The sequence below is a fragment of the Apostichopus japonicus genome, chromosome 18 (assembly GCF_037975245.1).
Source record: "Apostichopus japonicus isolate 1M-3 chromosome 18, ASM3797524v1, whole genome shotgun sequence".
Classification (NCBI taxonomy): Eukaryota; Metazoa; Echinodermata; class Holothuroidea; order Aspidochirotida; family Stichopodidae; genus Apostichopus; species Apostichopus japonicus.
The window spans coordinates 8,965,129-8,991,740 of record NC_092578.1 but is presented as its reverse complement, the minus strand read 5'-3'; the positions used below and the strand labels follow the sequence as shown (position 1 = coordinate 8,991,740).

Genomic DNA, 26,612 nt, shown 5'->3' with positions numbered 1-26,612 from the left:
AACGTGATTCAATCTATGCGTGTTTGTCGGTAAACCCAACAGCAATAAGGCGATATGGCTTAGTTGGTAAAGCTCCTGTCTGGTAAACAGGAGATCCCCGGTTCGAATCCGGGTGGTGCCTTCTTTTGGGATGACTTTAATTCACACCGCCGTTACCTTTTCTATTTTTAAGTTATTACCGTGTTTCAATCTGGAATAACCATACATGCGTTTTGGTCGGTCACCCTAACAGCAATAAGGCGCTATGGCTTAGTTGGTAAAGCGCCTGTCTAGTAAACAGGAGATCCCCGGTTCGAATCCGGGTGGTGCCTTCTTTTGGGATTACTTTAATTCATACCGCCGTTACCTTTTCTATTTTTAAGTTATTACCGTGTTTCAATCTGGAATACATATATATATGCGTGTTTGACGGTCACCCTAACAGCAATGAGGCGCTATGGCTTAGTTGGTAAAGCGCCTGTCTAGTAAACAGGAGATCCCCGGTTCGAATCCGGGTGGTGCCTTCTTTTGGGATTACTTTAACTCATACCGCCGATACCTTTTCATGTTTTTAAGTTATTACCTTGTTTCAATCTGGAATAACTATATATGCGTGTTTGTCGGTAAACCCAACAGCAATAAGGCGCTATGGCTTAGTTGGTAAAGCGCCTGTCTAGTAAACAAGAGATCCCCGGTTCGAATCCGGGTGGTGCCTTCTTTTGGGATTACTTTAATTCATACCACCGTTACCTTTTCATGTTTTTAAGTTATTACCGTGTTTCAATCTGGAATAACTATATATGCGTGTTTGTCGGTAAACCCACAAGCAATAAGGCGCTATGGCTTAGTTGGTAAAGCGCCTGTCTAGTAAACAAGAGATCCCCGGTTCGAATCCGGGTGGTGCCTTCTTTTGGGATTACTTTAATTCATACCGCCGTTAACTTTTCATGTTTTTAAGTTATTACCGTGTTTCAATCTGGAATAACTATATATGCGTGTTTGACGGTCACCCTAACAGCAATAAGGCGCTATGGCTTAGTTGGTAAAGCGCCTGTCTAGTAAACAGGAGATCCACGGTTCGAATCCGGGTGGTGCCTTCTTTTGGGATAACTTTAATTCATTCCGCTGATACCTTTGCATGTTTTTAAGTTATAACCGTGTTTCAATCTATGCGTGTTTGTCGGTAAACCAGACAGCAATAAGGCACCATGGCTTAGTTGGTAAAGCGCCTGTCTAGTAAACAGGAGATCCCCGGTTCGAATCCGGGTGGTGCCTTCTTTTGGGATTACTTTAATTCATACCGCCGTTACCCTTTCTATTTTTAAGTTATTACCGTGTTTCAATCTGGAATAACTATAAATGCGTGTTTGTCTGTAAACCCAACAGCAATAAGGCGCTATGGCTTAGTTGGTAAAGCGCCTGTTTAGTAAACAGGAGATCCCCGGTTCGAATCCGGGTGGTGCCTTCTTTTGGGATTACTTTAATTCATACCGCCGTTTCCTTTTCATGTTTTTAAGTTATTACCGTGTTTCAATCTGGAATAACTATATATGCGTGTTTGTCGGTCACCCTAACAGCAATAAGGCGCTATGGCTTAGTTGGTAAAGCGCCTGTCTAGTAAACAGGAGATCCACGGTTCGAATCCGGGTGGTGCCTTCTTTTGGGATAACTTTAATTCATTCCGCTGATACCTTTGCATGTTTTTAAGTTATAACCGTGTTTCAATCTATGCGTGTTTGTCGGTAAACCAGACAGCAATAAGGCGCCATGGCTTAGTTGGTAAAGCGCCTGTCTAGTAAACAGGAGATCCCCGGTTCGAATCCGGGTGGTGCCTTCTTTTGGGATTACTTTAATTCATACCGCCGTTACCTTTTCTATTTTTAAGTTATTACCGTGTTTCAATCTGGAATAACTATATATGCGTGTTTGTCTGTAAACCCAACAGCAATAAGGCGCTATGGCTTAGTTGGTAAAGCGCCTGTTTAGTAAACAGGAGATCCCCGGTTCGAATCCGGGTGGTGCCTTCTTTTGGGATTACTTTAATTCATACCGCCGTTTCCTTTTCATGTTTTTAAGTTATTACCGTGTTTCAATCTGGAATAACTATATATGCGTGTTTGACGGTCACCCTAACAGCAATAAGGCGCTATGGCTTAGTTGGTAAAGCGCCTGTCTAGTAAACAGGAGATGCCCGGTTCGAATCCGGGTGGTGCCTTCTTTTGGGATTACTTTAATTCATACCGCCGTTACCTTTTCTATTTTTAAGTTATTACCGTGTTTCAATCTGGAATAACTATATATGCGTGTTTGTCGGTAAACCCAACAGCAATAAGGCGCTATGGCTTAGTTGGTAAAGCGCCTGTCTAGTAAACAGGAGATCCCCGGTTCGAATCCGGGTGGTGCCTTCTTTTGGGATTACTTTAACTCATACCGCCGATACCTTTTCATGTTTTTAAGTTATTACCGTGTTTCAATCTGGAATAACTATATTTGCGTGTTTGTCGGTCACCCTAACAGCAATAAGGCGCTATTGCTTAGTTGGTAAAGCGCCTGTCTAGTAAACAAGAGATCCCCGGTTCGAATCCGGGTGGTGCCTTCTTTTGGGATTACTTTAATTCATACCGCCGTTAACTTTTCATGTTTTTAAGTTATTACCGTGTTTCAATCTGGAATAACTATATATGCGTGTTTGTCGGTCACCCTAACAGCAATAAGGCGCTATGGCTTAGTTGGTAAAGCGCCTGTCTAGTAAACAGGAGATGCCGGTTCGAATCCGGGTGGTGCCTTCTTTTGGGATTACTTTAATTCATTCCGCCGTTACCTTTTCTATTTTTAAGTTATTACCGTGTTTCAATCTGGAATAAAACTATATATGCGTGTTTGTCGGTCACCCTAACAGCAGTAAGTCGCAATGGCTTAGTTGTTAAAGCGCCTGTCTAGTAAACAGGAGATCCCCGGTTCGAATCCGGATGGTGCCTTTTTTTGGGATTACTTTAACTTATACCGCCGATACCTTATCATGTTTTTAAGTTATTACCGTGTTTTAATCTGGAATAACTATATATGCGTGTTTGTCGGTAAACCCACAAGCAATAAGGCGCTATGGCTTAGTTGGTAAAGCGCCTGTCTAGTAAACAGGAGATCCCCGGTTCGAATCCGGGTGGTGCCTTCTTTTGGGATTACTTTAATTCATACCGCCGTTACCTTTTCTATTTTTAAGTTATTACCGTGTTTCAATCTGGAATACATATATATGCGTGTTTGACGGTCAACCTAACAGCGATAAGGCGCTATGGCTTAGTTGGTAAAGCGCCTGTCTAGTAAACAGGAGATCCCCGGTTCGAATCCGGGTGGTGCCTTCTTTTGGGATGACTTTAATTCATACCGCCGTTACCTTTTCATTTTTTTAAGTTATTACCGTGTTTCAATCTATGCGTGTTTGTCGGTAAACCAGACAGCAATAAGGCGCTATGGCTTAGTTGGTAAAGCGCCTGTCTAGTAAACAGGAGATCCCCGGTTCGAATCCGGGTGGTGCCTTCTTTTGGGATTACTTTAATTCATACCGCCGTTACCTTTTCTATTTTTAAGTTATTACCGTGTTTCAATCTGGAATAACTATATATGCGTGTTTGTCGGTAAACCCAACAGCAATAAGGTGCTATGGCTTAGTTGGTAAAGCGCCTGTCTAGTAAACAAGAGATCCCCGGTTTGAATCCGGGTGGTGCCTTCTTTTGGGATTACTTTAATTCATACCGCCGTTACCTTTTCATGTTTTTAAGTTATTACCGTGTTTCAATCTGGAATAACTATATATGCGTGTTTGTCGGTAAACCCAACAGCAATAAGGCGCTATGGCTTAGTTGGTAAAGCGCCTGTCTAGTAAACAAGAGATCCCCGGTTCGAATCCGGGTGGTGCCTTCTTTTGGGATTACTTTAATTCATACCGCCGTTACCTTTTCTATTTTTAAGTTATTACCGTGTTTCAATCTGGAATAACTATACGCGTGTTTGTCGGTCACCCTAACAGCAATAAGGCGCTATGGCTTAGTTGGTAAAGCGCCTGTCTAGTAAACAAGAGATCCCCGGTTCGAATCCGGGTGGTGCCTTCTTTTGGGATTACTTTAATTCATACCGCCGTTACCTTTTCATGTTTTTAAGTTATTACCGTGTTTCAATCTGGAATAACTATATATGCGTGTTTGTCGGTCACCCTAACAGCAATAAGGCGCTATGGCTTAGTTGGTAAAGCGCCTGTCTAGTAAACAGGAGATCCCCGGTTCGAATCCGGGTGGTGCCTTCTTTTGGGATGACTTTAATTCATACCGCCGATACATTTTCTATTTTTAAGTTATTACCGTGTTTCAATCTGGAATAACTATATATGCGTGTTTGTCGGTCACCCTAACAGCAATAAGGCGCTATGGCTTAGTTGGTAAAGCGCCTGTCTAGTAAACAAGAGATCCCCGGTTCGAATCCGGGTGGTGCCTTCTTTTGGGATTACTTTAATTCATACCGCCGTTACCTTTTTATGTTTTTAAGTTATTACCGTGTTTCAATCTGGAATAACTATATATGCGTGTTTGTCGGTCACCCTAACAGCAATAAGGCGCTATGGCTTAGTTGGTAAAGCGCCTGTCTAGTAAACAGGAGATCCCCGGTGTGAATCCGGGTGGTGCCTTCTTTTGGGATGACTTTAATTCATACCGCCGTTACCTTTTCTATTTTTAAGTTATTACCGTGTTTCAATCTGGAATAACTATATATGCGTGTTTGTCGGTCACCCTAACAGCAATAAGGCGCTATGGCTTAGTTGGTAAAGCGCCTGTCTAGTAAACAGGAGATGCCCGGTTCGAATCCGGGTGGTGCCTTCTTTTGGGATTACTTTAATTCATACCGCCGTTACCTTTTCTATTTTTAAGTTATTACCGTGTTTCAATCTGGAATAACTATATATGCGTGTTTGTCGGTCACCCTAACAGCAATAAGGCGCTATGGCTTAGTTGGTAAAGCGCCTGTCTAGTAAACAGGAGATCCCCGGTTCGAATCCGTGTGGTGCCTTCTTTTGGGATTACTTTAATTCATACCGCCGTCACCTTTTCATGTTTTTCAGTTATTTGATTTGATTTATTAATTTGTTTTTCACGTGTAAATTTACAGTGTGAAGGAAGTCTTCCAAAAAGCGTACAACAGCTTAACAAAGTAGAAGACGCCCTGTATAAAGAAAAGAAGAAAAGTATTTACAAAACAATACAAAAAAGAATAATTCGACAATCATGAATACTATATATGGTGATAATATTTAAAATAATAATTTGTTATCGTGCCAATGAATGGATGACTTATTAATAACTGGATATAACGTCTTTGGTCAGATGCTTTTTGAATATTTTACTGGATACTTTGGTTTTGAAACTCTCTGTTATGGAATTCCATGTCTTTATTGCACGATTTCTAAGACGAAGCCTCCAAATTGATGTTTTATAAGAAAAGTAATGTGCATTATCAGCATTCCGTGTGTTGTGGTGATGTATCACACTGTTACTAGTTAAAAAATCATGAAATGTGTTAGGCAATAAACCATTCCATCCCTTATATGCAAACGTGGCAAGATTTACACGAAAAATGTCGGTAACTTTTAATAAATTAAGATTCTTGAAAAGTTGATTTGTGTGTTCACGAGGTGCAACACGTGAAATGTGGCGCATGGCTTTCTTTTGAAGAATAATAAAGAGGATGAAGATTGGTTTCTGGCGTGCCAGACCAGATAATTGAACAATATGAGATGTGTGGAACGACCAAAGTTTGGTAGAGAGTCTTTAATATGCGCTCTGGTAGGAGAAATTTCAACTTTGATAAAATCCCAACGCTTTTCGCTGCTTTCCTGCATACTGTAGAAATGTGCTCATGCCACGAAAGCTTATTATCAATATATACACCTAAAAACTTAGTAGTATAAACTTGTTTTAGAATTATACCACCCATGGTGATATCTTTATCCAAGCTAAAATTTCTGGAAGCATTAAACGCAATATAATTAGTTTTGCCAATATTAAGTGATAGTTTATTGGCAGAAAACCAGTTATTAAATTTACTTAGTTCATTAGAAATTTGAATATGGAATGAATTTGCATTTACATCTGAATCGAAGAAAATACTTGTATCATCAGCAAATAATGTTATGTTTGCAAATTTAGAAATTTGGCAGATGTCATTGACATATAAAATGACAAGCAATGGGCCTAAAATTGAACCCCGTGGGACACCGCATTGAATTTCTGCAATACGAGAAGTAGAGCTTTTGTAAGAGGTATATTGATAACGATTTGTAATATAACTGTCTATCCAATTCAGTGTTGTTCCTCTAATACCGTAGTGGTGCAATTTACTCATTAAGATAACATGATCAATAGTGTCGAAAGCCTTTGAAAGGTCTAGAAATACACCAATGCAAGTTTTATTGTTATCTAAGCTGCTGTATAATTTGTCAATAGCATCTGCCAATGCAAGTTCAGTAGAGTGATCTGCTCTAAAACCATACTGCTGATCACATAGAATATCATGCTTGTTAAAGAAAATTAAAAATACGATTAAACATAAGCCTTTCAATTATTTTAGAAAAGCACGACAACAATGATATAGGCCGGTAATTTTCGTAATTATCTTTGTCACCCTTTTTATACACCGGTATAACTTTTGAAACTTTTAATTTATCTGGAAACGTGCCAGTTTGAAAAGACAAATTGCATATGGGCCAGTGGTTTTGAAATAAAAGGGATAATATGCTTAATAATTCCCGGCTTGAAATCATCATATCCTGCTGCTTTATTGGGTTTTAGACATGAATTAGCGATTTGTTAAAGTTCTTCCTCATACACAGGATAGGTAAAAGTAGAGTGACTGTTTATATTGTCACTCATAAAGTCGTTATGTGATCCTTTATAGTTGATCTTATTAGCTAATGATGGGCCAAGGTTGACAAAGAAGTCATTGAAGGTATTTGCGATATCATTGTCATTGTTAATATCGCGATCCCCGTGTCTGAAGGCAGCAGGATACGTTGATTGCTTACGGTCATTCTGAAGAATTTCATTTACAGTATTCCAGGTGCCCCTCGGGTTATTTCTAGTATCGTAAAATTTATTGTTGAAATGTAATCTTTTGGAGAATCTAATAATGTGATTACGCTTGTTACGGTAAGTTGTATAAGACATCTTATTACTAGGCGTTGGATTTTGAATGTAATTTTTGAAAAGCCTATTTTTTTCTTTTTAATAGAAGTCAAAATACCTTTTGTGATCCAAGGATGTTTCTTTTTGCGATTTTTAGTTTTGATATTGTGGTATGGAAAACAATTACTATATGTTGTGTTTATACAGTCATAAAATATATTATATGCAGTATTAGTGTCATTTTTTCTCAGGATATCGTCCCATAATTTGTCCTGGATCTCTGCGATAAAGCGTCTAATATTGTTGGTGCTATAATTGCGAACATTCACAAAGTGGTTCTGTTTATATCTCCTGGTTGGTACTTTGAGAAAAATCGGTAGGTGATCGCTAAGATCAGTAATAAATATGCCTGAATAGATGTTGAAGTTAACGTTGGTAATAATATTATCAATCAAAGTTGATGAAGTACTGCTAATACGAGTGGGTTTAGAGATTGTTGGAATGAACCCGTTGGAATAAAGGATGTTTAAAAATCGGCGGGACTTGGGTTTATCCAATAGATTAATATTATAATCTCCCATTACATACGATTTACACTGTTGTTCCGATATAGTGCTAAGAATATTTGGAAGATAAAAATCAAACATTTCATTAGAACCACTTGGTGGTCTATATATAATACCTACAGTACACTTTTCGTTCATGTGGGGTAATATGACGTCAACAAATAGAGATTCAATAGATTCATTAAAAATAGAAAGATCGGGTCTATTTTTAAAGTTAAGATCGTTATTAATAAATAGGCACACGCCGCCACCCGTTTGGTTTTCATGATGTTTTTCAATGAGAGTGTAATTATCTATGGATATCAGGGGTGAAATAATATTGGTAAACCATGTTTCCGTAAAACCGATTATTGAAAATTTTTCTTTTAGTAAAGAAATAAAAGTATTGATTTCGTCTAAATTTTGGTTTAAACTACGGCTATTATGGTGGAAAATGGAAAAACTGGAATGAGATTCTACATCATTAAAAGAGTTAAAGTCATAATACCTGCAGGTGATATTGTCTGCAGGATTAATGTCATCAGTCACTCTAAAATCCGGGCCATTCGCTGATAGCGTCGCCATCAGTAATAAATATATTGTCAATTCAATCATTATTGCGGCTTTTCAGTGATCCTAGGGTTGGAATTCCTCGCTTTGCTAAGTTTTGGATGGAACGTCTTTTTCTTCAGTCGAACAGTTCTGAATTCCCCCTCACCAAGGGACAATGTTCGCTTAATCTGTTGAGGAATTTCAGTGGCTCTGTTGTTGCGATCGAGATTATTGGTGGTTTTGTTGTTACCTCGTGCAGCTTTATCTTTGGCCGGTTTAGTTTCTCCAGTTACCTTACTTTCTGCAGCCCGTGGGATTTGTGACGTTGTTCGTTGTTTACCATCGTTACCCTCGTTACGTGTCGTTGTATTATGGTCTCGCTCCTTTGTTATCTCGTTATGCTCCGTAACTTTTGTCTGGGATAAGTCCATGACTTCATCTCTTGGTTGATCCTCGTGTTGGAAGCTGGGCCTGTGTGACCGTGTTTTTGCTTGTTGTTATGAGTTGGTTACCATGGTGATCGTTGTAGTCGGTGTCTTCGTCATCGTCAGCTTCGGGTTGTGGACAACTAAAACTTTTATGTCCAAAATCGTTACAGTTATAGCATCTAACTTTAGTGCAGTTAGCTTCCCGATGTCCCTGTACGTTACATTCTCGGCATATGTATTTGGGACAGTTCCACATGATGTGGTCAGTTTCTAGACAAAGATTGCATACTCTGGTTTGTCCATTATGCTTTAACATCATATGTATTTCGTTCACCGTAATTGCGTATGGGAGGCTCTTGGATTTTGCGGGTAGTTCTAACCGTATGTAACGAATTCCATTCTCGATGTTGGGGAATTCCTTGTATGTGTTGTGGTGCCACTGTCCTTTAAGTTTGCAACCAAATTCGAGTAGTTTCTCGGAGAGTTCCTCGTCGTCAATAAACGAGGGGACGCCAAATACACTAACAGTTAAAATTGATTTCGACACTCCATATACGTTGCAAGTCCCACCATTGATTATAAGTCCTGTTTCTATGAGTAAATCTGCATCCTCCCTGTTTCGTAGAGTGATTGTCCAATATCCCCCAGATTTCACACAACTTAATACCTTGTCATTTCCGATATCCCCAATAATTGCCTTCACCAAATCATTGACTTCGTATCCTCTGTCCGACACTCTAACACTACACTCCTTTAACTCACCCATCTTGTGGCGTTTCGCGGAATCCATCGCAGTGTAACGTGAGGCGAACGAACGCCTATAGGCGTCGTTGCCGAATGTCAAACGCTTAAAAGTGAAACAAATTCTTCGTAATTGGTGATATAATGATATAGAATACACATGCGGGTAGTCCTCAATATGTTCTCTTCCGAAATATCGTTCAGATTATGTAGTTAACAGGAAATATACTGAGAGATATTGAGACGTTGAAAAAGGTTGTCTATACGGTATGGACTCTTGTGACTCCGTGATTACCGTGACTCTTGTGATTACCGTGTTTCAATCTGGAATAACTATATATGCGTGCTTGTCGGTCAACCCAACAACAATAAGGCGCCATGGCTTAGTTGGTAAAGCGCCTGTCTAGTAAACAGGAGATCCCCGGTTCGAATCCGGGTGGTGCCTTCGTTTTGAGATGACTTTAACTCTGTCGCCGTTACTTTTTCATGTTTTTAAGTTTATTACCGTGTTTCAGTCTGGAATAACTGTATATGCGTGTTTGTCCGTCAACCCAATAGCAATAAGGCGCCATGGCTTAGTTGGTAAAGCGCCTGTTTTGTGGTAAATCTATTGAAACGGTCATCCATCCATGTGGATTACCGTGATAAAGAAACTAAACTGTATTTATAGCATTGACGACGTCAATCAATGGAGAGCCTCTACTCTTCTCGGACTGGGGCTTAGCAATAATCGCAGGGAAGGAATTCTTTGCGATTTTCTGCTTAATACATATACGCGTACAATCTGGAAGAGCCGAGCCATATGTCTTAACAAAAATTACCATATTAATATAGAACGTTTCTTTCATAACAGTGTAAAGACAAAAATATATACCCCGTTTATCATGTGTATAACAGAAACAATAAACCTGAAAACCTTTTTTGATATATTTGCTCGAAGTGAAGTGGTGCTCTCTAAAAGCAACTTCACGACCTATACGTACAATTTCGACCGAGGTTAGTGACCATCTAGTTCGATTTTATCGGTAATAGTTCTTTACTCTGCTTTCATTATTCACTGTAATTGTGTTATTTATCCCTGAACTATGTCCATATCAAAACATTCTCAACATCGAGATTAGTCCATTGAGAACTAAAAACAAAGTTGTAAAGGACGTATAACACGTCTCGAAAACTTAGTAACCGTAATTACAATTTTCAAACTTCAGGTGTCGCTTAAAAAGCAACATCTGCGAGATATTACCATTAATTTTATAATTATTTTCACATATTCTGTAAAAAATTATTATATATACAGTTTTAAGATGGGTGAGCCAGTGGGCTCGCCTACCAATAAAAGAGAAAAAAACGCCTGTCTAGTAAACAGGAGATCCCGGTTCGAATCCGGGTGGGGCCTTCTTTTTGAGATTACTTCAACTCATACCGCCGTTCCCTTTTCATGTTTATTACCTTGTTTCAATCTGGAATAAGTACTAGCCAAATATGCGTGTTTGTCCGTCAGCTTAACAATAATAAGGCAGATGGTTAAAGCGCCTGTCTAGATAACAGGAGAACCCCGGTTCGAATCCGGGTGTGCCTTCGTTTTGAGTTTACTTTAACTCATATCCCGTACCATTTTTACGTTTTAAAGATTATTACCTTGTTTCAATCGGGAATAACTACTAGCCATCCATGCGTGTTTTTTTTTTCGACAACCCAACAGCAATAAGGCGCCATGGCTTAGTAGGTTAACGCGCCTGTTTAGAAAACAGGATATCCCCGGTTCGAATCCGGGTGGTGCCTTCTTTTCTTAGATTACTTCAACTCATACAGCCGTTTCCTTTTCATGTTTTTAAGTTCATTACCTTGTTTCAATCTAGAATATCTATATAGGCCTATGCGTGTTTGTCCGTCAACCCAACAGCACTTCGGCGCCATGGCTTAGTTGGTTAAAGCGCCTGTCTGATAAACAGGAGATCCCCGGTTCGAATCCGGATGATGCCTTCGCTTTGAGATGACTTACTGGAATACCTACTAGCCATGCTAGCTCCTTTGCTCGTTATCAACGTACAGAGCCATATATATGTTATGGCGGCTGAACTGGATCAATCTCGTTTTGTTGAAGTTGGAAGAAGACCTTACTCTTTTGTCAGTCATAAATAGGTTGCAGGGATTGGGAATATCACCGCAGGAACATTTGGAATCAATGCAAAATCTGTTTGGAAGACGTTAAGATGTAACTTTCAGAACAGAGGAAATCAAAAGTCACTTTTTACCTGTGATAAGCGAAAGTGCGGGAGTTATTGCCACCTCCTACACAGATCGAATCACTGACACTGTCATTGTAATCAAAGTGCATTATGAACTAAATGATGTTTTTCGCTCTGTTCTATGGAAATATGGAAAGGTATTAGAAGGACGCTTTCTGTAACTAAAGGAATAACCAGGTCTGAGGAACGGAACAATACAGTACAAGATCCAACTAGAAAAAGACATTCCGTCCTCTATTAATTAGGGCGGGAGAAGCGGCTGGCTTAGATATCGCAGGACAAACATGGACCTCTTTAACGTGTGGATATAATGGACGTCTTGCCAATGAGTGCAAGAACGTGAAATGTTGCAAGTGTCTCAAACTTGGTCATACATCAAAGTATTGCCAGTCAGAAATCGTGCGCAGACTTGCAGCGAGACGGGCCAAGGGTACAGGGACTGCCCAATATCTTTTGCGAACGTTGCCCGATCACTAATTAACTGGGTTCCAGGAGAGGCTCAACTGATTCACGCTGAAAATGAGGAACATTTGGAATGGATCATGCAGAGGACGAAGTAATCATGCAGGGAGGTACCGCAGGTAGCTGATAAAGAGAGCAGTGAAAAAGTACATGAGGTAGTGCAACAACCAGAATCTATGGAAGATACACAATTATAGACACGGAGAGTGATTCATCTGTGTTAACTCAATGTATCCCCGCAGAGAATTCTCAAAGCATATAGTATAGTTAAAGCTCAAATAGAAACGAGACCAAGAGAGGCTAAAGAATCTAACAGAAATGGTGATTGAGACTGAAGAGACTTATCTTAAAGATGGTGATTTTGATTTGTTGAAAAAAAAATGGGATGGGTAGATTTTTTACTCTTTTGCCCACACTACCAACTCACAGGGCATTCTCATTGCTTTTTCGATATAGGGTTCAGTGTAAAGTTTCCCAAGTCCGACATGGTGAAGCAGGTTCGGAGTTTTTCATAGTTATGTACATTTCGAAACCACCAACAGATTCGGTTTTGTGATTTCTGTGCAACAAATTGTCCTACTGAAAGAAGGGAAGTCTACAATAATTTGTTTCAATTCACACGAGGGACTGAGGCCATTGTACTTGGAGGGGATTTCCATTGTGTCATGACTGAACAAGATAGATTAGACCATGATGGAGGTAAATCCCCATGTTTTATTGAGAGAAAAGAATTAAATTGGTAGTATCTTCACAAACTCTTACCGATGTGTGGATGGGGATTTATCATCAAATCTCGTGGTATATAATTGAAAACATCAGGGCAAGGCTCAGAGATCTAGACTTGATCGGATTTGCGTCTCAAAAAATCTCACTTTCAATAAGGTCTCTGTTATCCCATTTGTTAATTCAGATCATGACGCCGTGAAAGTCTCTATTGAGTTGCCCGAATTTCAATGCGCAACAATAAGAGAGGTATTTGGAAGTGTAATGTGACTATTCTAAAAAGAAAGACTTCTGTAAAGAGCACAAGCTATATTATCCACTTTGGAGTACGCTCAAGTTGGCCTTCCCATCCATTTCACATTGGTGGGAAGAAATAAAACGTAAAAGGAGAAAACGTTAATGTTTGCCCATGGTGTAAGACTAGCAATGGAAAAGAGGCAGAGGCTCGCCAAGTTGAGAGCGAATTGCACGTTACGGGACAAGGAGGGGGTTGATCGGATTTCGGCTGTTCAGAGTGTAGGGGCACTGATCCGGGCCAAAGTTTACTTTTGGAAGAGGGCGAACGAGTGTCTTCCTTTATCTACAAAAGGGAATGTAGACGGGCTTCACTTAGAGTATTCAATAATATTCGAAATCTTGAAGGAGCAATTTGGGAAAAGGTTGGGATTACACATATCCTCACTTCTTACTGTAACCCTAAGATCACATGCTACCTATTTATAGCACGATCCAGTTTTTACTTGGTTACAAAACTTTAAGATTTACTGTAGTATAACTGTGTTCTCTGCAGTGTATTGGTGGGTCTGTTTATAAAGGCCTTAAATAAACTATAACATTCAGGCCGACGTTAATTGTATGAAAAGAAAAGTACACAAGAAAACCTCTCTTGCAATCCAGCTTAATTGTGCCTTAAAATGTCGCTATTAGAGATAACAACTCAATCTTATATTTGTATCCTTGCAATTGGATTGCATTGTATTATGTCACGGTCAGTTTATACAACAACATAAATTTTGAGTTTGTGAAAGCAGACCAATGGAGTATTTCTTTTATTAACTATTAATAGCGTTCTTCTTCCGTAGTTGCTTTCTTGTATAATATGAGATTTCGTTTTTTCTGGGATTAAAAAGATCTCCAAAATAATCATAACAAGGTCGCTGTTAAAATTCCAAGAAAATAAGCCAATAATATGGATACACGGGAACCAAGAATTTTCTTTATTTAGTTCGGAATCAACATGACCTATGAAATAGCTGTAATTCTTATAACAAGTTATATTACATTTTCATGTGTCTATATTTTTTACTATACAAAGGTTACATGAAAAGTTAGTAATATTTTGTCCATTTCGCGAAGAAACTTTGGTAGACAGGTGGACGGTGTCATCACATGCATGTGAGTGTGTACTATATCAATTACTATTTATATTGCGAAGTGGAGTGAAACGGGAGGATAGGAGGGGGCTGAGAGATGGGGGACAGAGGGATGGGGGAAGGATGGACTTGGATCTAGCTTGTTTATTAGGGTCCATTGCAAAGAGAACTATATACCTCTGCATGGATCTAGAAGACACTATCCCTTCTCATCTTCACCTCGCGTGATAGTACATCAATGTGCAATATGGTATTAGTTATGCTTGAATTGCTTCTGAAAAATCATAAAATTTTTGTTTCTAAGTATATGAATCGTAAATGGTCATCTATTGTACAATTAGTATGCAATCAACTGTCAATGCAACGGAATGGCACACATACATATTTTTGTGATCAGTGGCGTAACAAGGAACAACAGGGACTCGGTGCGACGATGTCAATAGGTTAGGAGAGTCGACATTCACCCTCAAGTACCATTCCTTATATTCCTAATATTCTCATACCATACCTTATATTCCGCCTAGATCCTTACGCTCATTGAATAAAAATTTACTTAGTGTGCCTTCTACCCGATCATCAACATATGAATTTAAACGTTTTGATTATACTGCTGCCACATTATGGAATAACTTACCCCAGGACATATGCAATATTAATATAGACTTAACGCAATTCAAGAAATTACTTAAATCACTGTTTTTCAGAGCTGCCAACACAGATTAATGTACTTATTTTTATACTTGCTGTACAAACTTAATTCAGGTGTTATTATTGTTATTTAGTCATAATTTTTCTTTTCATTTATTTTATTTTATTATTTATTTTATTTATTATTTATTTTATTTTATTATTTTTTAACATTTCTATCATTTATTTTTCTATACAATCTTATCTTTTATAACCTTTTTAACTGTTATACTTTTAACAAATTTTTATCTTTTGTTGTAAAGCGCTTTAGAGCAATATTTTAATTGAATAAGGCGGTATATAAATTTCGTGTAATAATAATAATAATAAAGTCCAACCAAGGTTTGGGTTTGGTACCTCTAGACGCCCGGAGATAGCACTCTATCGAAGTCAGGATTTCGTTTGATTTTCCATTTTGGCCTACGCCCGCGGCAGCCAGCTTGAGCAGATTGGTAGTTATTTGTCACCGGGCCTGCACCCGGAGTCGCAGAGGCCTAGTTACGCCACTGATAAAGAATAATCGGTGAAACAAAAAATATGGTAGGCTAAAATATATATACAACAAATATGTACGACACATGCGAGAATTTGAGTTCGGCTATTGGTAACAGTCTGTAGATACAGTTTTACCGCTGTCTCTGACCACCCGGGTGTTAATTCACGGCTTTGTACTAGCAGCTTTACCGTACATTGGATTCTTGAAAGTTTGGATTCCTTGCTTGTATAACGGATTATCACTCTGAAATGAACAGTAAAGGTAGAAACATTGGTTAAACAAGTAAGAATGACACACTACAGACAATGAGCAAGTGACGCAGAGGCGTGTACAGGATTTCAAAGGTGAGGGGGCGGGGCGGAGTAGGTTAGGTACGGGCTGAACTTTCATAGAAGGGCCAGAGGCGAATGAAGGATTTTATAAAAGGACGGGGTGTGGCCCTTAGGTCGTTGAAGGCGACTCCAATGAAGGGGGCATGGGGAGGTTGAATTGGGATGTCCCCCTGTCCCGGCGAAAACCCCCTCACTTTGCGCACGCTACTGAATGAGTGTGAAGTAATATATATTAAGGTTCAATAAAACCATTAATCGCGCTTGACGTATCAAGTGTGAAACATATGGTCTTCTGTTTTTTCGGTAGGTTGAAACATAATCGGTGTTTCACAAAAACACTACTCTACATCTGTCATTTCTAGCATTGTACTGTCATTTTGTAGTATCGTACAACAGATTTGAAGCAATTTGTCACATACGGGAAGAAACGAAGAACATAGAAAAGAAAACGAACACAAAACAAAACAAAAGAAACGAAATGAAAAAACGACTTATGGTAACATTGGATAGCCAATGCGTTAGACTTGTTAGGATGAGTTCACTGATTCGATTCCAGTTGTAGCCCAAAATATCCTCTCCCTCTGTTTTCTTCCTTAACTCCTATTTTGAATTGATCCCATTTGATTTAATATTATCTTTGTTTTCTCTTAAAATCCCAGGTTCTTTCCTGGGCAACTTTTCTTAAAAAGTATCTTTGTTTCCTCTTAAAATCCCATGGTCAGCTCTTAAGACAATCCTTGATTAGGGCGATGGCCACGGGATATTCTTCCAAATACTTTAGATTGTAAAACAGATACCATACACGGCAACATTTAAACTTGTGCTATACTAAAAGTCATGGCAATGATAACACAATGTTTGTATCAAAGCTCTCTGGCGGAAACCAAGTTTAACCAAGGACAGTTATGTATTGAACTTCCCTGAGTTCATGTTTGCAAGGAGTGAAACAGTGAAATGACATACAGTGTTGACACTAAAACCAATACCAGCATGTCTACAGTGTTTTGGATGCCATCATGACGGATATTCTCCAAAACTGTTCCTTTTTCTAGTTTTATCTTCTTGTGACTTTTATTTATCCTTGAAATGCGATACATTTCTAACGTTCGCTTTAGCTGTTAATGTTCTCTCTATCTTCGTCATACAAACTGATATGAGGACGACGTGGCTGTGGTCTAAAGATGCAGGCAATGTCCAGCAACTTTGTTGAGGAAATCAGCTTCAAGCAGCGAATATCTCTTTATTTTTGACAGTTATACCTACCTTTTGCCATTGTACATTTTTCTGTTCCTGAATGAGTTGTTCGTATTCCTTCTTGTCTAGGTACCAGGTGTAAGTGCGGAATAACATGATGAATATTACACCCAATAACACGATGCCCATAGATATCCCTATAATAAGTGTTAGAATATTAAGACCAGTCTTTTTGGTAGAGGAGCACTCTGAAACAACGAAAAAACAACAGAAAAATATGAGAATTCGTGTTGGCCTTCTTCACTTTAAAATGAATAATCCCCCGATCCCCCCCCCCACTCAAGAAAAAAATGTTCAGCAGCCGAGTTAATTTTATCAATTTAAGATCTATGTGTAAAAGTAGTTGTAAAAAAAATATATATATATAGTTGTTTTCATTTCGTTTTTTTAGCCTTTGAAGAAGATCATGCTAGGATCGAAACGTCAGGCCAACTTACACATTCTCCTACACAGGCTCTCTAGTGGATAAGCAGTTTGTTAACAGTTTTATTTAATATTTGATACATGTAGAGTTCATAACTTAGTGTGACTAGATATATATAATAGTCACCATGGTGACGGGCCTGATGGGAAGTGAATGGAATACGCACCACAGTACTAATATTTAAAGCGACTAGCTGCGTTGCTATGTAATTTTGAGACATTCTGGCAAAATCATTTTCGATATGCACGCACAGTTGGATAATGATAATAATTGTTCAAAAATGGCATGGACTATCCTTTTAAAGTGTGGTAGTATGTTAAATGCAGCATATGGCAAATCCGACTGATCACTATTTTATTTATTTTTAACACGAAGATTTATTTTCGGCGAATAGGAATAAGTCTAACATATTAATTTCTTTGGTATTTGACTTCATTAAGTATGACGTTATACTGACTTGGTTTTGGGTTGACGTATATCACTATCGTGTTATTGATCTCAGCTTTCGAGTATGAGAACAATACTGTACATTCATCATCATCGATGTATGAACATTTCCTAAAGGAAGTGGTATTATCTGTAAGGAAACAAACAACAGACATTTTCCAATAAATGTTAATATAGCTATATAGAGGTCTTACTTTAGAAAAATAGGGAAAACAGGAATCAAATATATATACCAGGCTGCAACTAAACAAAGGCTCGTGTGACATTTGTAACGAAATTTCACATCGGGCCTATACTAAACGGTATAGAATGACCTAAGTATGCAAAACTGTGTGAAGTCTTTAACATTTCAGTTTCATTATTATATGTCCCTGTGGTGTATTGATGTCTATATATAGGTTAAAACAATAATAAACATAATTTCTGAATAGAACCTGACCAGAAATGTTAAGAGGACAACACATGGGCGTAGCCAGCTTTCTTTCTTAGGGTGGGGCGCTGTGGGGAAATGCTTTTCCAGGTGGGCACGCTGAACCTATGTTCAAAAAATACATATTCTTCTGACACTTTTTTTTGGAGGGGGGGTAGTATTTGGGGTGGACTAGCCCCCCCCCCTCCGATCCCGTGGCTACAGCACAGGTTTAATGGAAATGGAAGAAATGGAAATAGGGAGAAAAGAAATGTTTTGCCATCTTTCTCTTTTGCAAGAAAAGAAATCACACAATATCTAATCTGGGGGTGGGTGGAGCATTGATTTTGCTGGTTGTTGACTGAGGTGGGTGGGGGGGGGGGTGACAAGACGGCACTGGCGTTCATGGTATTTATGTTTGATGTTGAGTTTGTTTCAGCTAGCTAACATATACTTGCCGTCTGGTAACACTGGAACTTTTTTAATGATCTGGGAACACATTGCACAATCGTCCTTGCTAAGCCCAACTTCGAAAATGTTACATTTAATACAGTCAACATGAAGGTCACACTCGGTACAATCTTCGGTCTGCAAGAGAGGAAACAGTAATAACATTGTAATAAAGGATAGTGCCGAATTTACCCCATCTGGAGGCAAATGAAGTGCCTAGGCCCCCACCCCACCCCATCCCATATTTTCCTAGAACAGTTCCAAGCCAGACACTCTAATTTTCTATTTTCAAGATTTCCAAAAATAAAAAAATAGCAAATGGGGAATTCTGATGCCTTAATGATCCTATATGAATTCGGCACTGATCTCTGCTGTATCACCACCCTGAACGGACACATGGGAGGTATGGGTGGGGGTGGGCTGGGTGGGGTGGCTGTAGCCGTGTGACCAGAGAAACTTGCCAGTTGGAAAAATCTGGCTGGCCGTTGGTGCTAGAAAAATTAGTTTTTTTTACAGCTATTATGATACAGTGGCAAACTATGACCAGGTTACAGGGTATCCATATGGCATCCCTACCACCATTGTTGTTGTTTTTGTTTTTCCCTGTTTGCTCTTGTTCCGATGGAAAGAAATGGTATCAATCCACGCTCCCCAAACAATTTTTTTGCCACCCAAGCAAGATGAATCGCGAGCCGGATAGCGAAAGATCGGTTAGCAATGTTTTCCGATGGAATCTGAGAATTAACTTCCTTCATATGACACGAAGGTTTAATCATGTGTATTCTGTTTTCTGACTAGCTATCAAATCAGGAAGTATCTTACATTGTGTGACTGGAGACCTTAACAAACTTAGCCTAACCTATAGGAAAATCTCAACCAGAACAAAATGTTTCACAATCAGGAGTATAGTGGACATTAATCAGTGGCGGAGCTAGGGGTATTGGTCGGGGGGGGGGGGCGAGAATGGTCTGTAGGGGCGCTTTCGACACTATCTAAGCGGAGCCCCACAGGTTGGCGCAGAGCGTACAGAGTTTTCTTGAGTAAAGATACTTCCTAGATCGCCGGAAATGACCCTTTCCGGGCCTTTCTAATTTGCAGATAAACAAAGAATAAATAGGTGTCATCGCCATTTTGTCAGAAAATTACACCAACAAAATGTGACAAATGTCAATAGGTAGATGAGAGCGCAATAAAAAGTCAATAATCGCGAATAAGTAAAAAGTGGTAACAATCTGAAAAGGGCGCCAGCAGTCCATTTGAGTCCGTCGGGGGGGGGGGGGAGGCTGCGCCACTGGGACATTTAGTGTAAAGTATGCACAATTACCCTGAGATGGTCCAGGTCTGGAGTTTGTTTAACCACACATTAGTTTTACTAATGAATACGGCTCACGTTACACACAAAATAAGCGAGGATGTGTCTTTTAAATAAATGAAAACAATTAAGACATGTGTGCATGATCATAATGTATCAAATTATATTTTAATCGACAGTTATAATGATAGTTATAAAAAGAAAACAAACTGTACTTACAACACATGATTCGCAGAACTGGCCATAGAACTTTGATGAGCTACAGGAACAGCTACCGCATTTACATGTACCCTTTGCATTACAAATCAGCTGTGAAATAATTGAAGCCACTTGGTCCATTGACAAAGCTATAATGAGTGATATCAGATAGCTTGATGTTTTATTAGAAGTGTGCTATTTTAAGGTCTAGCGAGGAGTGGTGGGTTGGGGGTGGGGGCGTGGGCTTCAGGGGGTTGAGGGAAGGAGGAGGTTTCATACCTAGGTCGACAAGGCTGCATGGGAAAAGACGGGATATACAAGGAATTACATAATATAATTACGGGGAAATTATGCAACCTTCGACGGGGAGAGGGGTGGCATAACAGGCGGAAATTTAGCTTACCACGGGTTTAAACATTTATATGACGTTGGGAAGAATTTATGATTTATTATACTTACGCCAGTTTGTGGAGAAATACAAGTATCGTCACTCGTCAGGCAATCGCACGAGTGACCAGAGTAACCCGGCTTGCAGCTGCATCTGCTAACGCGTCCTCCATCACACTTACACTCACCTCTGTCAGTACCTTTAGTGTATGACGAAATGTGGAAGCTTTCAGCAGTTTGCATTATGCGAAGTGAGATATCTGGTTGCATGTAATTACTCTACATCGGGGACTGAAGTTGTGTGTGTCGGGGGGGGGGGGGCTCTAATTTGTACATGATTCGATAAAAAGTGCCACCAATATAATAATACTAAATAAATCGATAATCGATGACCGAAATCAATAAATCGATAGCGATAAAGAAAACAGTATCAGTTGATTATTCAGTGAATAGTGGCATGATTTATAGAACATTTGTGATAGCTCTTATCTGCCATCCTCGGGTCGGGAATGAGGAGGACAAGAGGGGGATGGGGGGGGCAAGAGAGGGTCAAGTGGGGGCTAAAAGACTGGTAAGTCAAACACTTAATACTCGGGGAGTATCATGGAGAGTATGAGTGACATAAATTTAGGCACTATTCCAAATGTTCGGAAATATTATGACATAGTTTGACAGGAATGTGATAGCATTGGCGATAAAATGACAGGGTTTGAAAAGGAATGGAATGTAAGCGATGAGAATGGGTGTATAATAAACCCATCTTTAAACATAAACGATTAAATATCTGTGTTTGAATAGTGCCATAATATTAATGTGCAGTGACAAGTTACGTGTTGTTTTGATTTAGAACTGATCATTTGAATTGATTCATCATAAAAAATTTGCTCCTTTTGTTAAATGTATGACTGCCATATTAAAATATCATCCACACCGATGGAAAGATACATTTTAGAATTAAAATGTAAATATCGACAAAGCCGTACGAGAAACAGCAAAAAGAAATTAATTTACAAGAAATTCAGGACAACTTATATCTATTATAACCAAGATTTCAAAACAATGTGTAAACGTTGCCATTTGTTTCTATGATTTATTTCTGTTGTATATTAATTCGTATTCGGTGCCTTTTTATAACGTTACCTCCGCAAACTTCTCCATTATAAATCGGACAGCTCTTGTTACTGCATTCACAGTAGCTTCCATAGAAATTCTCTCCATCAAGCTGGAACCGAAAAAAAGTTTTTTTTAGTAAACATTCATTACTTAAATTTACTTTTTCGTTTTTAGTCACATTACAATATAGTTGATTGCTGTTGTTTCTTTCTCGTTTGCTTAGAAACTTCATCATAACGTTAACCATGCAGACAAGAGTGACGCTTATATTCGCGGTATATATATATATATATATATATATATATATATATATATATATATATATATATATATATATATATAGAATATCGTATCCCAGCGGTCCGCAAAATTTAGGACTAGGTCCCTGCGAGAGCTTCTATGAGAACTAAGCCATAATCAACCAGATCACTACCCCTTAGAGTTGATGCTCATGAGTCAGAATGTAGTGTGAAAGCTATATTGGATCTTCAGAGTCAGAATGTAGTGTGATAGATGATGATGTAGTGTGATTGGATCCTCAGAGTCAGAATGTAGTGTGAAAGCTATATTGGATCCTCAGAGTCAGAATGTAGTGTGAAAGCTGTATTGGATCCTCAGAGTCAGAATGTAGTGTGAAAGCTATTTTGGATCCTCAGAGTCAGAATGTAGTGTGAAAACTATATTGGATCTTCAGAGTCAGAATATAGTGTGGAAGCTATATTGGATCTTCAGAGTCAGAATGTAGCGTGACAGCTATATTGGATCCTCGGAGTCAGAATGTAGTGTGAAAGCTATATTGGATCTTCAGAGTCAGAATGTAGTGTGAAAGCAATATTGGATCTTCAGAGTCAGAATGTAGTGTGACAGCTATATTGGATCCTCAGATTCAGAATGTAGTGTGACAGCTATATTGGATCCTCAGAGTCAGAATGTAGTGTGAAAGCTATATTGGATCGTCAGCATCAGAATTTAGTGTGAAAGCTATTTTGGATCCTCAAAGTCAGAATGTAGTGTGAAAACTATATTGGATCCTCAGAGTCAGAATGTAATGTGAAAGCTATATTGGATCTTCAGAGTCAGAATGTAGTGTGACAGCTATATTGGATCCTCAGAGTCAGCATGTAGTGTGAAAGCTATATTGGATCCTCAAAGTCAGAATGTAGTGTGAAAGCTATATTGGATCCTCAGAGTCAGAATGTAGAGTGAAAGCTATATTGGATCTTCAGAGTCAGAATGTAGTGTGACAGCTATATTGGATCTTCAGAGTCAGAATGTAGTGTGAAAGCTATTTTGGATCCTGGACGCCGCCAAGCTCTAAAAGTTGTAGATTAATTTTCCGACGTCTGGAAAAGTCTTCTTCTTCGCGTCCCAGTTTTGTTTTCGCGTCCCATAGTTTTCGGACCATCGTCTTAGGGGTTATTTAATGGAGACCTTAGTGCTACTTACTTTTTCTTGACACCTGCACTCGCCACAGATGCATTCTCCTCTTCCAGAGCAGATAACATCAGTTTGGTTATTACTTGAAAGAAAGACAGAACAAATATTCAAAACCAAAATGCAACAGTTGGTGCAACTAACATTGTTTAGCTTTGATGTTCAAAGTTATTTAGGAGGGGAGGAGGGGAGGAGGGGAGGAGGGGAGGCGGGGAGGAGGGGAGGAGGGGAGGCGGGGAGGCGGGGAGGAGGGGAGGAGGGGAGGAGGGGAGGAGGGGAGGAGGGGAGGAGGGGAGGAGGGGAGGGGGGAGGAGGGGAGGAGGGGAGGAGGGGAGGAGGAATTCCTGTAAAACTCGAAGTTTACCGAGTTCACCATCATAAACCGGTGCTATTGCCGAATGTATAAAGGCGGTGGTATTTGCAGCAATGAAGCTTAGCAATCGGAGGTTCCGGGTTCGATACCCGGCTAGATCACAGTAAGGTGGGTTTTTCATCCAAGAGCAATCTACGGTTTACCCATCTAGAATGATTTTCTCAATTGAAATGATTCTAAATTTGATATAAAATGTTGAATTGGAAGCCACCTGACGTGTTAGTCGTAATCCATAATCACTTGCTGCCACATCTGTTGTCGCTTAAGCGTCGTAAAAAATACCTGCTGATTATTATTATTATTATTATATTATTATTTTTAATCAATGTCGGAACGTTATGGAAGGATGTGTTAATGTCAATTTGAAGGTTGGTTTATCTAAAATACTTTACTTCAGAGTGCCATGGTGTAATCCTGTCCATTACACTTACGATTTACATGCAGACGTGTCCAAGATATCGCCAAGATTGTTACCATCGCATTCGCAATAATCTCCGTACCTACCGTGGTTACAGTCGCATGTACCACATGATAGGGTACCGTTACCGTCAGTGCATGAATCACTGTTTAGTTCCTATAGGTCAACGAGAAATAAAACAAAATGTACAGGCTACGAATTCATAGACACGTTAACGGTTTTTTTTACCAATCACGGCAGTAGAATAATATTTCTACCCTCTGCAATGTTCACTAACGAAATTGGCAGTTTTCGATTTAACAAACTTGTTTTGAGTGAAAGTAGGCTATAGTCGCTACAGTAAACATCATTTTGGAAAGTTACACCACAATCTTCCAAACACTATATATGTTAAAATCCGAACCCTAATATGTCAATGTCCGTTATTGTGTACTATTGGACATTCGTCTTCAGTAAGTAAATGTTACTATACTTGATATTATACATTATACTTACCGTATACCAATGTATTAGGTTTCATTTGAAATAGCAAACTACTTAATGATAATGGGAATTGATACGAGATCTCCTCCGTTCACAGTGTCCGAATGATCCAGGTTTATCTTTATAGGTAGAGTCAACATAATCATTTGCGGTGACATGGAGAGTGGGAGGGGCATGGGGTAGGAAATTATTAGGGAGCAGTTTACAAGAGAGAGGGGGGAGGGGGAGGGGTGGCTAGAAAGACATGCTTTTCATGACACTTTGAGAAGAAACAGACCTAGGCATTGGCCTAGGTTTAAACTTATCTTATGTCCTAGGTTTTCGGGAAACAAAGAGTGCATTTAACGACACTCTTTACGTTATCGTAGGCTGACGGTGACCCCACCCCTTTCATGGGAGTCGACTTCAACAACCCCAAGGGCGCGCAGCACGATTCCTTTATCAAATCCTTGATGCGCCTTTTGACCTATCATAAAGTATCATTACCCTACCTAAATATATAATGTTACCTCCTCCCCCACCGTCCTGCGCACGCCACTTACTTTGCATTCATATTGTATTAAATCGATTAATAAAGTCATATTTACCCTTATGTTCTCGCACGTACATTCACAGTAGACGTCAACGTGTACAGTTAATTGTTCATCCAAACCGATAGGATATATAATAAAGCTGCATAATAGAAAGTATAGCAGTTAACACTAGATAGTTGTATATATATATATATATATATATATATATATATATATATATATATATATATATATATATATATATATATATATATATATATATATATATAATAAAAAATGAATATATTAGTGAATGTACGAGAGCAGGACTCTAATCCCCAAAATGAAGTGATAAATAATTCGTAAAAGATACTTAAGATAAATGTGGACGTTAAACCTGTTGGCCGATAGGTTTCCAATTAAAGAAAGGGTAGTCCTCAGTCCACCACCAGCCTCTTCCCTTTTCCTCTCCTCGGCCTCTATTGTGCATAGGCCTTCCGTATCATTCTAAAGGTAAAGTAAGTGTTATATGACATATAGTTTACGAGATAAGTAACGAACGAAGTAAAAACCTTTGATTAGTGGCGCCATCCGGCATGCATCCTTGTGCTGTGATTTCTATTTCAAAGGTAACTTCACGTCCTAAATTTATTCCCGAACAGACCTTGCTGTTTTCATCTCTGACGTCATCACCACAGTTAGCTGTGATTTTCAGCTGTAGATTCTTCGGTGCATCATCAGCTATCTCCACTGTCTCTGTTATCTCCTGAGGAGGAGGAGGATGAGAGATGACGTAAATAAACAAGAAAAGAAGTTAGTAGCAAGAAATGAAACTGAAGAGTCGCGGAGACGGGATGTGGTACGTGTGTGTGGGAAGGGAGGGAAGGGGGGGGGGTGAAGTTAGACGCAGATGTGGAATAGGCTAGTGTCTCTATCATTTAGTAAGACCAGACAAACAGAAGTCGGAGATCACACTCCTACCTTTAACTCATGATTTACACATATATTCTAACTCCCTTCTACTTCCCCTTTATAATACGTTGATTGGTAAAAGTTTGTCAATATGGAGATTTCATATAGATCTATATATATATCTTTTAATGTTCTCCAAATCTCCACATTTTCAATTCTTTCTAGCTCATCCTTCTTTCCCAACATACCTCCCCTTCCATAATGATTCACTATCGTTACTGACTCACATTATATATGTGTTGTATTATACCGACAACATTCTTGGAATCCGTAGAAAGTGTAGCTGTCCGCGCCCCTTGGATCAGAACACTCAGTCTCTGTAAGTTAAAAAGGGAATATATCTTTCCATTAATTTCTCTCTTTTTTAGGAATATATAAAGTTAAAATAAAAAGTAAGCAAATATTTCAAAATAATAATAATCATAACAACAACAACAATAGCAATAAAAACAGAAAATAACTTCTATACTCCAACTCAACATAAGTATATTCAATCGAGCATCATATGAGAACATCTTCCATTACATTATTTTACCTATCAAAAATATAAAGAGCTAGGCTAATCGTTTGTGTTAGACACAGCTTCCAATGCAATGCATTGATGTGAAAAAATTCAAATGATTGCACCATGCACTTGCGTCTAGGTCATTTTATTTGAGGAAAGATTCCCTAAGAGAGGGTCTAACGGGA

General features: G+C 39.0%; 1 protein-coding gene and 29 non-coding genes across 31 annotated transcripts in view; 29 read left to right on the top strand and 1 right to left on the bottom strand.

Moving 5' to 3' along the window:
• Positions 1–48: 48 nt before the first annotated feature.
• Positions 49–121, top strand: Trnat-ggu (transfer RNA threonine (anticodon GGU)). The gene has a single exon. It is a non-coding gene; the product is annotated as a tRNA-Thr (tRNA).
• A 117-nt stretch (positions 122–238) lies between these two features.
• Trnat-agu (transfer RNA threonine (anticodon AGU)) lies at positions 239–311 on the top strand. The gene has a single exon. It is a non-coding gene; the product is annotated as a tRNA-Thr (tRNA).
• Positions 312–430: 119 nt separating this feature from the next.
• Positions 431–503, top strand: Trnat-agu (transfer RNA threonine (anticodon AGU)). The gene has a single exon. It is a non-coding gene; the product is annotated as a tRNA-Thr (tRNA).
• Positions 504–621: 118 nt separating this feature from the next.
• Positions 622–694, top strand: Trnat-agu (transfer RNA threonine (anticodon AGU)). The gene has a single exon. It is a non-coding gene; the product is annotated as a tRNA-Thr (tRNA).
• Positions 695–812: 118 nt separating this feature from the next.
• Trnat-agu (transfer RNA threonine (anticodon AGU)) lies at positions 813–885 on the top strand. Its single transcript has one exon. It is a non-coding gene; the product is annotated as a tRNA-Thr (tRNA).
• A 118-nt stretch (positions 886–1,003) lies between these two features.
• Positions 1,004–1,076, top strand: Trnat-agu (transfer RNA threonine (anticodon AGU)). Its single transcript has one exon. It is a non-coding gene; the product is annotated as a tRNA-Thr (tRNA).
• A 105-nt stretch (positions 1,077–1,181) lies between these two features.
• Trnat-agu (transfer RNA threonine (anticodon AGU)) lies at positions 1,182–1,254 on the top strand. The gene has a single exon. It is a non-coding gene; the product is annotated as a tRNA-Thr (tRNA).
• Positions 1,255–1,371: 117 nt separating this feature from the next.
• Positions 1,372–1,444, top strand: Trnat-agu (transfer RNA threonine (anticodon AGU)). Its single transcript has one exon. It is a non-coding gene; the product is annotated as a tRNA-Thr (tRNA).
• A 118-nt stretch (positions 1,445–1,562) lies between these two features.
• Trnat-agu (transfer RNA threonine (anticodon AGU)) lies at positions 1,563–1,635 on the top strand. Its single transcript has one exon. It is a non-coding gene; the product is annotated as a tRNA-Thr (tRNA).
• A 105-nt stretch (positions 1,636–1,740) lies between these two features.
• Trnat-agu (transfer RNA threonine (anticodon AGU)) lies at positions 1,741–1,813 on the top strand. Its single transcript has one exon. It is a non-coding gene; the product is annotated as a tRNA-Thr (tRNA).
• A 117-nt stretch (positions 1,814–1,930) lies between these two features.
• On the top strand, positions 1,931–2,003 carry Trnat-agu (transfer RNA threonine (anticodon AGU)). Its single transcript has one exon. It is a non-coding gene; the product is annotated as a tRNA-Thr (tRNA).
• Positions 2,004–2,121: 118 nt separating this feature from the next.
• Trnat-agu (transfer RNA threonine (anticodon AGU)) lies at positions 2,122–2,194 on the top strand. Its single transcript has one exon. It is a non-coding gene; the product is annotated as a tRNA-Thr (tRNA).
• A 117-nt stretch (positions 2,195–2,311) lies between these two features.
• On the top strand, positions 2,312–2,384 carry Trnat-agu (transfer RNA threonine (anticodon AGU)). The gene has a single exon. It is a non-coding gene; the product is annotated as a tRNA-Thr (tRNA).
• A 118-nt stretch (positions 2,385–2,502) lies between these two features.
• Trnat-agu (transfer RNA threonine (anticodon AGU)) lies at positions 2,503–2,575 on the top strand. Its single transcript has one exon. It is a non-coding gene; the product is annotated as a tRNA-Thr (tRNA).
• A 118-nt stretch (positions 2,576–2,693) lies between these two features.
• Trnat-agu (transfer RNA threonine (anticodon AGU)) lies at positions 2,694–2,765 on the top strand. Its single transcript has one exon. It is a non-coding gene; the product is annotated as a tRNA-Thr (tRNA).
• A 310-nt stretch (positions 2,766–3,075) lies between these two features.
• Trnat-agu (transfer RNA threonine (anticodon AGU)) lies at positions 3,076–3,148 on the top strand. The gene has a single exon. It is a non-coding gene; the product is annotated as a tRNA-Thr (tRNA).
• A 117-nt stretch (positions 3,149–3,265) lies between these two features.
• Positions 3,266–3,338, top strand: Trnat-agu (transfer RNA threonine (anticodon AGU)). Its single transcript has one exon. It is a non-coding gene; the product is annotated as a tRNA-Thr (tRNA).
• A 105-nt stretch (positions 3,339–3,443) lies between these two features.
• On the top strand, positions 3,444–3,516 carry Trnat-agu (transfer RNA threonine (anticodon AGU)). Its single transcript has one exon. It is a non-coding gene; the product is annotated as a tRNA-Thr (tRNA).
• Positions 3,517–3,633: 117 nt separating this feature from the next.
• Trnat-agu (transfer RNA threonine (anticodon AGU)) lies at positions 3,634–3,706 on the top strand. The gene has a single exon. It is a non-coding gene; the product is annotated as a tRNA-Thr (tRNA).
• A 118-nt stretch (positions 3,707–3,824) lies between these two features.
• Trnat-agu (transfer RNA threonine (anticodon AGU)) lies at positions 3,825–3,897 on the top strand. The gene has a single exon. It is a non-coding gene; the product is annotated as a tRNA-Thr (tRNA).
• Positions 3,898–4,012: 115 nt separating this feature from the next.
• On the top strand, positions 4,013–4,085 carry Trnat-agu (transfer RNA threonine (anticodon AGU)). Its single transcript has one exon. It is a non-coding gene; the product is annotated as a tRNA-Thr (tRNA).
• A 118-nt stretch (positions 4,086–4,203) lies between these two features.
• Trnat-agu (transfer RNA threonine (anticodon AGU)) lies at positions 4,204–4,276 on the top strand. The gene has a single exon. It is a non-coding gene; the product is annotated as a tRNA-Thr (tRNA).
• Positions 4,277–4,393: 117 nt separating this feature from the next.
• Trnat-agu (transfer RNA threonine (anticodon AGU)) lies at positions 4,394–4,466 on the top strand. The gene has a single exon. It is a non-coding gene; the product is annotated as a tRNA-Thr (tRNA).
• Positions 4,467–4,584: 118 nt separating this feature from the next.
• Trnat-agu (transfer RNA threonine (anticodon AGU)) lies at positions 4,585–4,657 on the top strand. The gene has a single exon. It is a non-coding gene; the product is annotated as a tRNA-Thr (tRNA).
• Positions 4,658–4,774: 117 nt separating this feature from the next.
• Positions 4,775–4,847, top strand: Trnat-agu (transfer RNA threonine (anticodon AGU)). Its single transcript has one exon. It is a non-coding gene; the product is annotated as a tRNA-Thr (tRNA).
• A 117-nt stretch (positions 4,848–4,964) lies between these two features.
• On the top strand, positions 4,965–5,037 carry Trnat-agu (transfer RNA threonine (anticodon AGU)). The gene has a single exon. It is a non-coding gene; the product is annotated as a tRNA-Thr (tRNA).
• Positions 5,038–9,786: 4,749 nt separating this feature from the next.
• Trnat-agu (transfer RNA threonine (anticodon AGU)) lies at positions 9,787–9,859 on the top strand. Its single transcript has one exon. It is a non-coding gene; the product is annotated as a tRNA-Thr (tRNA).
• A 1,263-nt stretch (positions 9,860–11,122) lies between these two features.
• Positions 11,123–11,196, top strand: Trnas-aga (transfer RNA serine (anticodon AGA)). The gene has a single exon. It is a non-coding gene; the product is annotated as a tRNA-Ser (tRNA).
• Positions 11,197–11,323: 127 nt separating this feature from the next.
• On the top strand, positions 11,324–11,397 carry Trnai-gau (transfer RNA isoleucine (anticodon GAU)). Its single transcript has one exon. It is a non-coding gene; the product is annotated as a tRNA-Ile (tRNA).
• A 2,394-nt stretch (positions 11,398–13,791) lies between these two features.
• The window catches only part of LOC139958706 (integrin beta-1-B-like), a 29,744-nt gene continuing 16,923 nt past the window's right edge, over positions 13,792–26,612 (bottom strand). For both annotated transcript variants that reach the window (XM_071955982.1, XM_071955983.1), the window contains exons 13-24: positions 26,150–26,239; positions 25,523–25,716; positions 25,026–25,110; positions 23,969–24,111; positions 23,177–23,249; positions 21,758–21,839; positions 20,690–20,817; positions 20,252–20,341; positions 18,729–18,858; positions 17,872–17,991; positions 17,000–17,178; positions 13,792–15,647 (exon numbers count right to left, since the gene is read on the bottom strand). In XM_071955982.1, the coding sequence (XP_071812083.1) occupies positions 15,567–15,647; positions 17,000–17,178; positions 17,872–17,991; positions 18,729–18,858; positions 20,252–20,341; positions 20,690–20,817; positions 21,758–21,839; positions 23,177–23,249; positions 23,969–24,111; positions 25,026–25,110; positions 25,523–25,716; positions 26,150–26,239 (1,395 nt within the window). In that variant the 3' untranslated portion in view covers positions 13,792–15,566. The remainder of the gene's footprint in view (positions 15,648–16,999; positions 17,179–17,871; positions 17,992–18,728; positions 18,859–20,251; positions 20,342–20,689; positions 20,818–21,757; positions 21,840–23,176; positions 23,250–23,968; positions 24,112–25,025; positions 25,111–25,522; positions 25,717–26,149; positions 26,240–26,612) is intronic.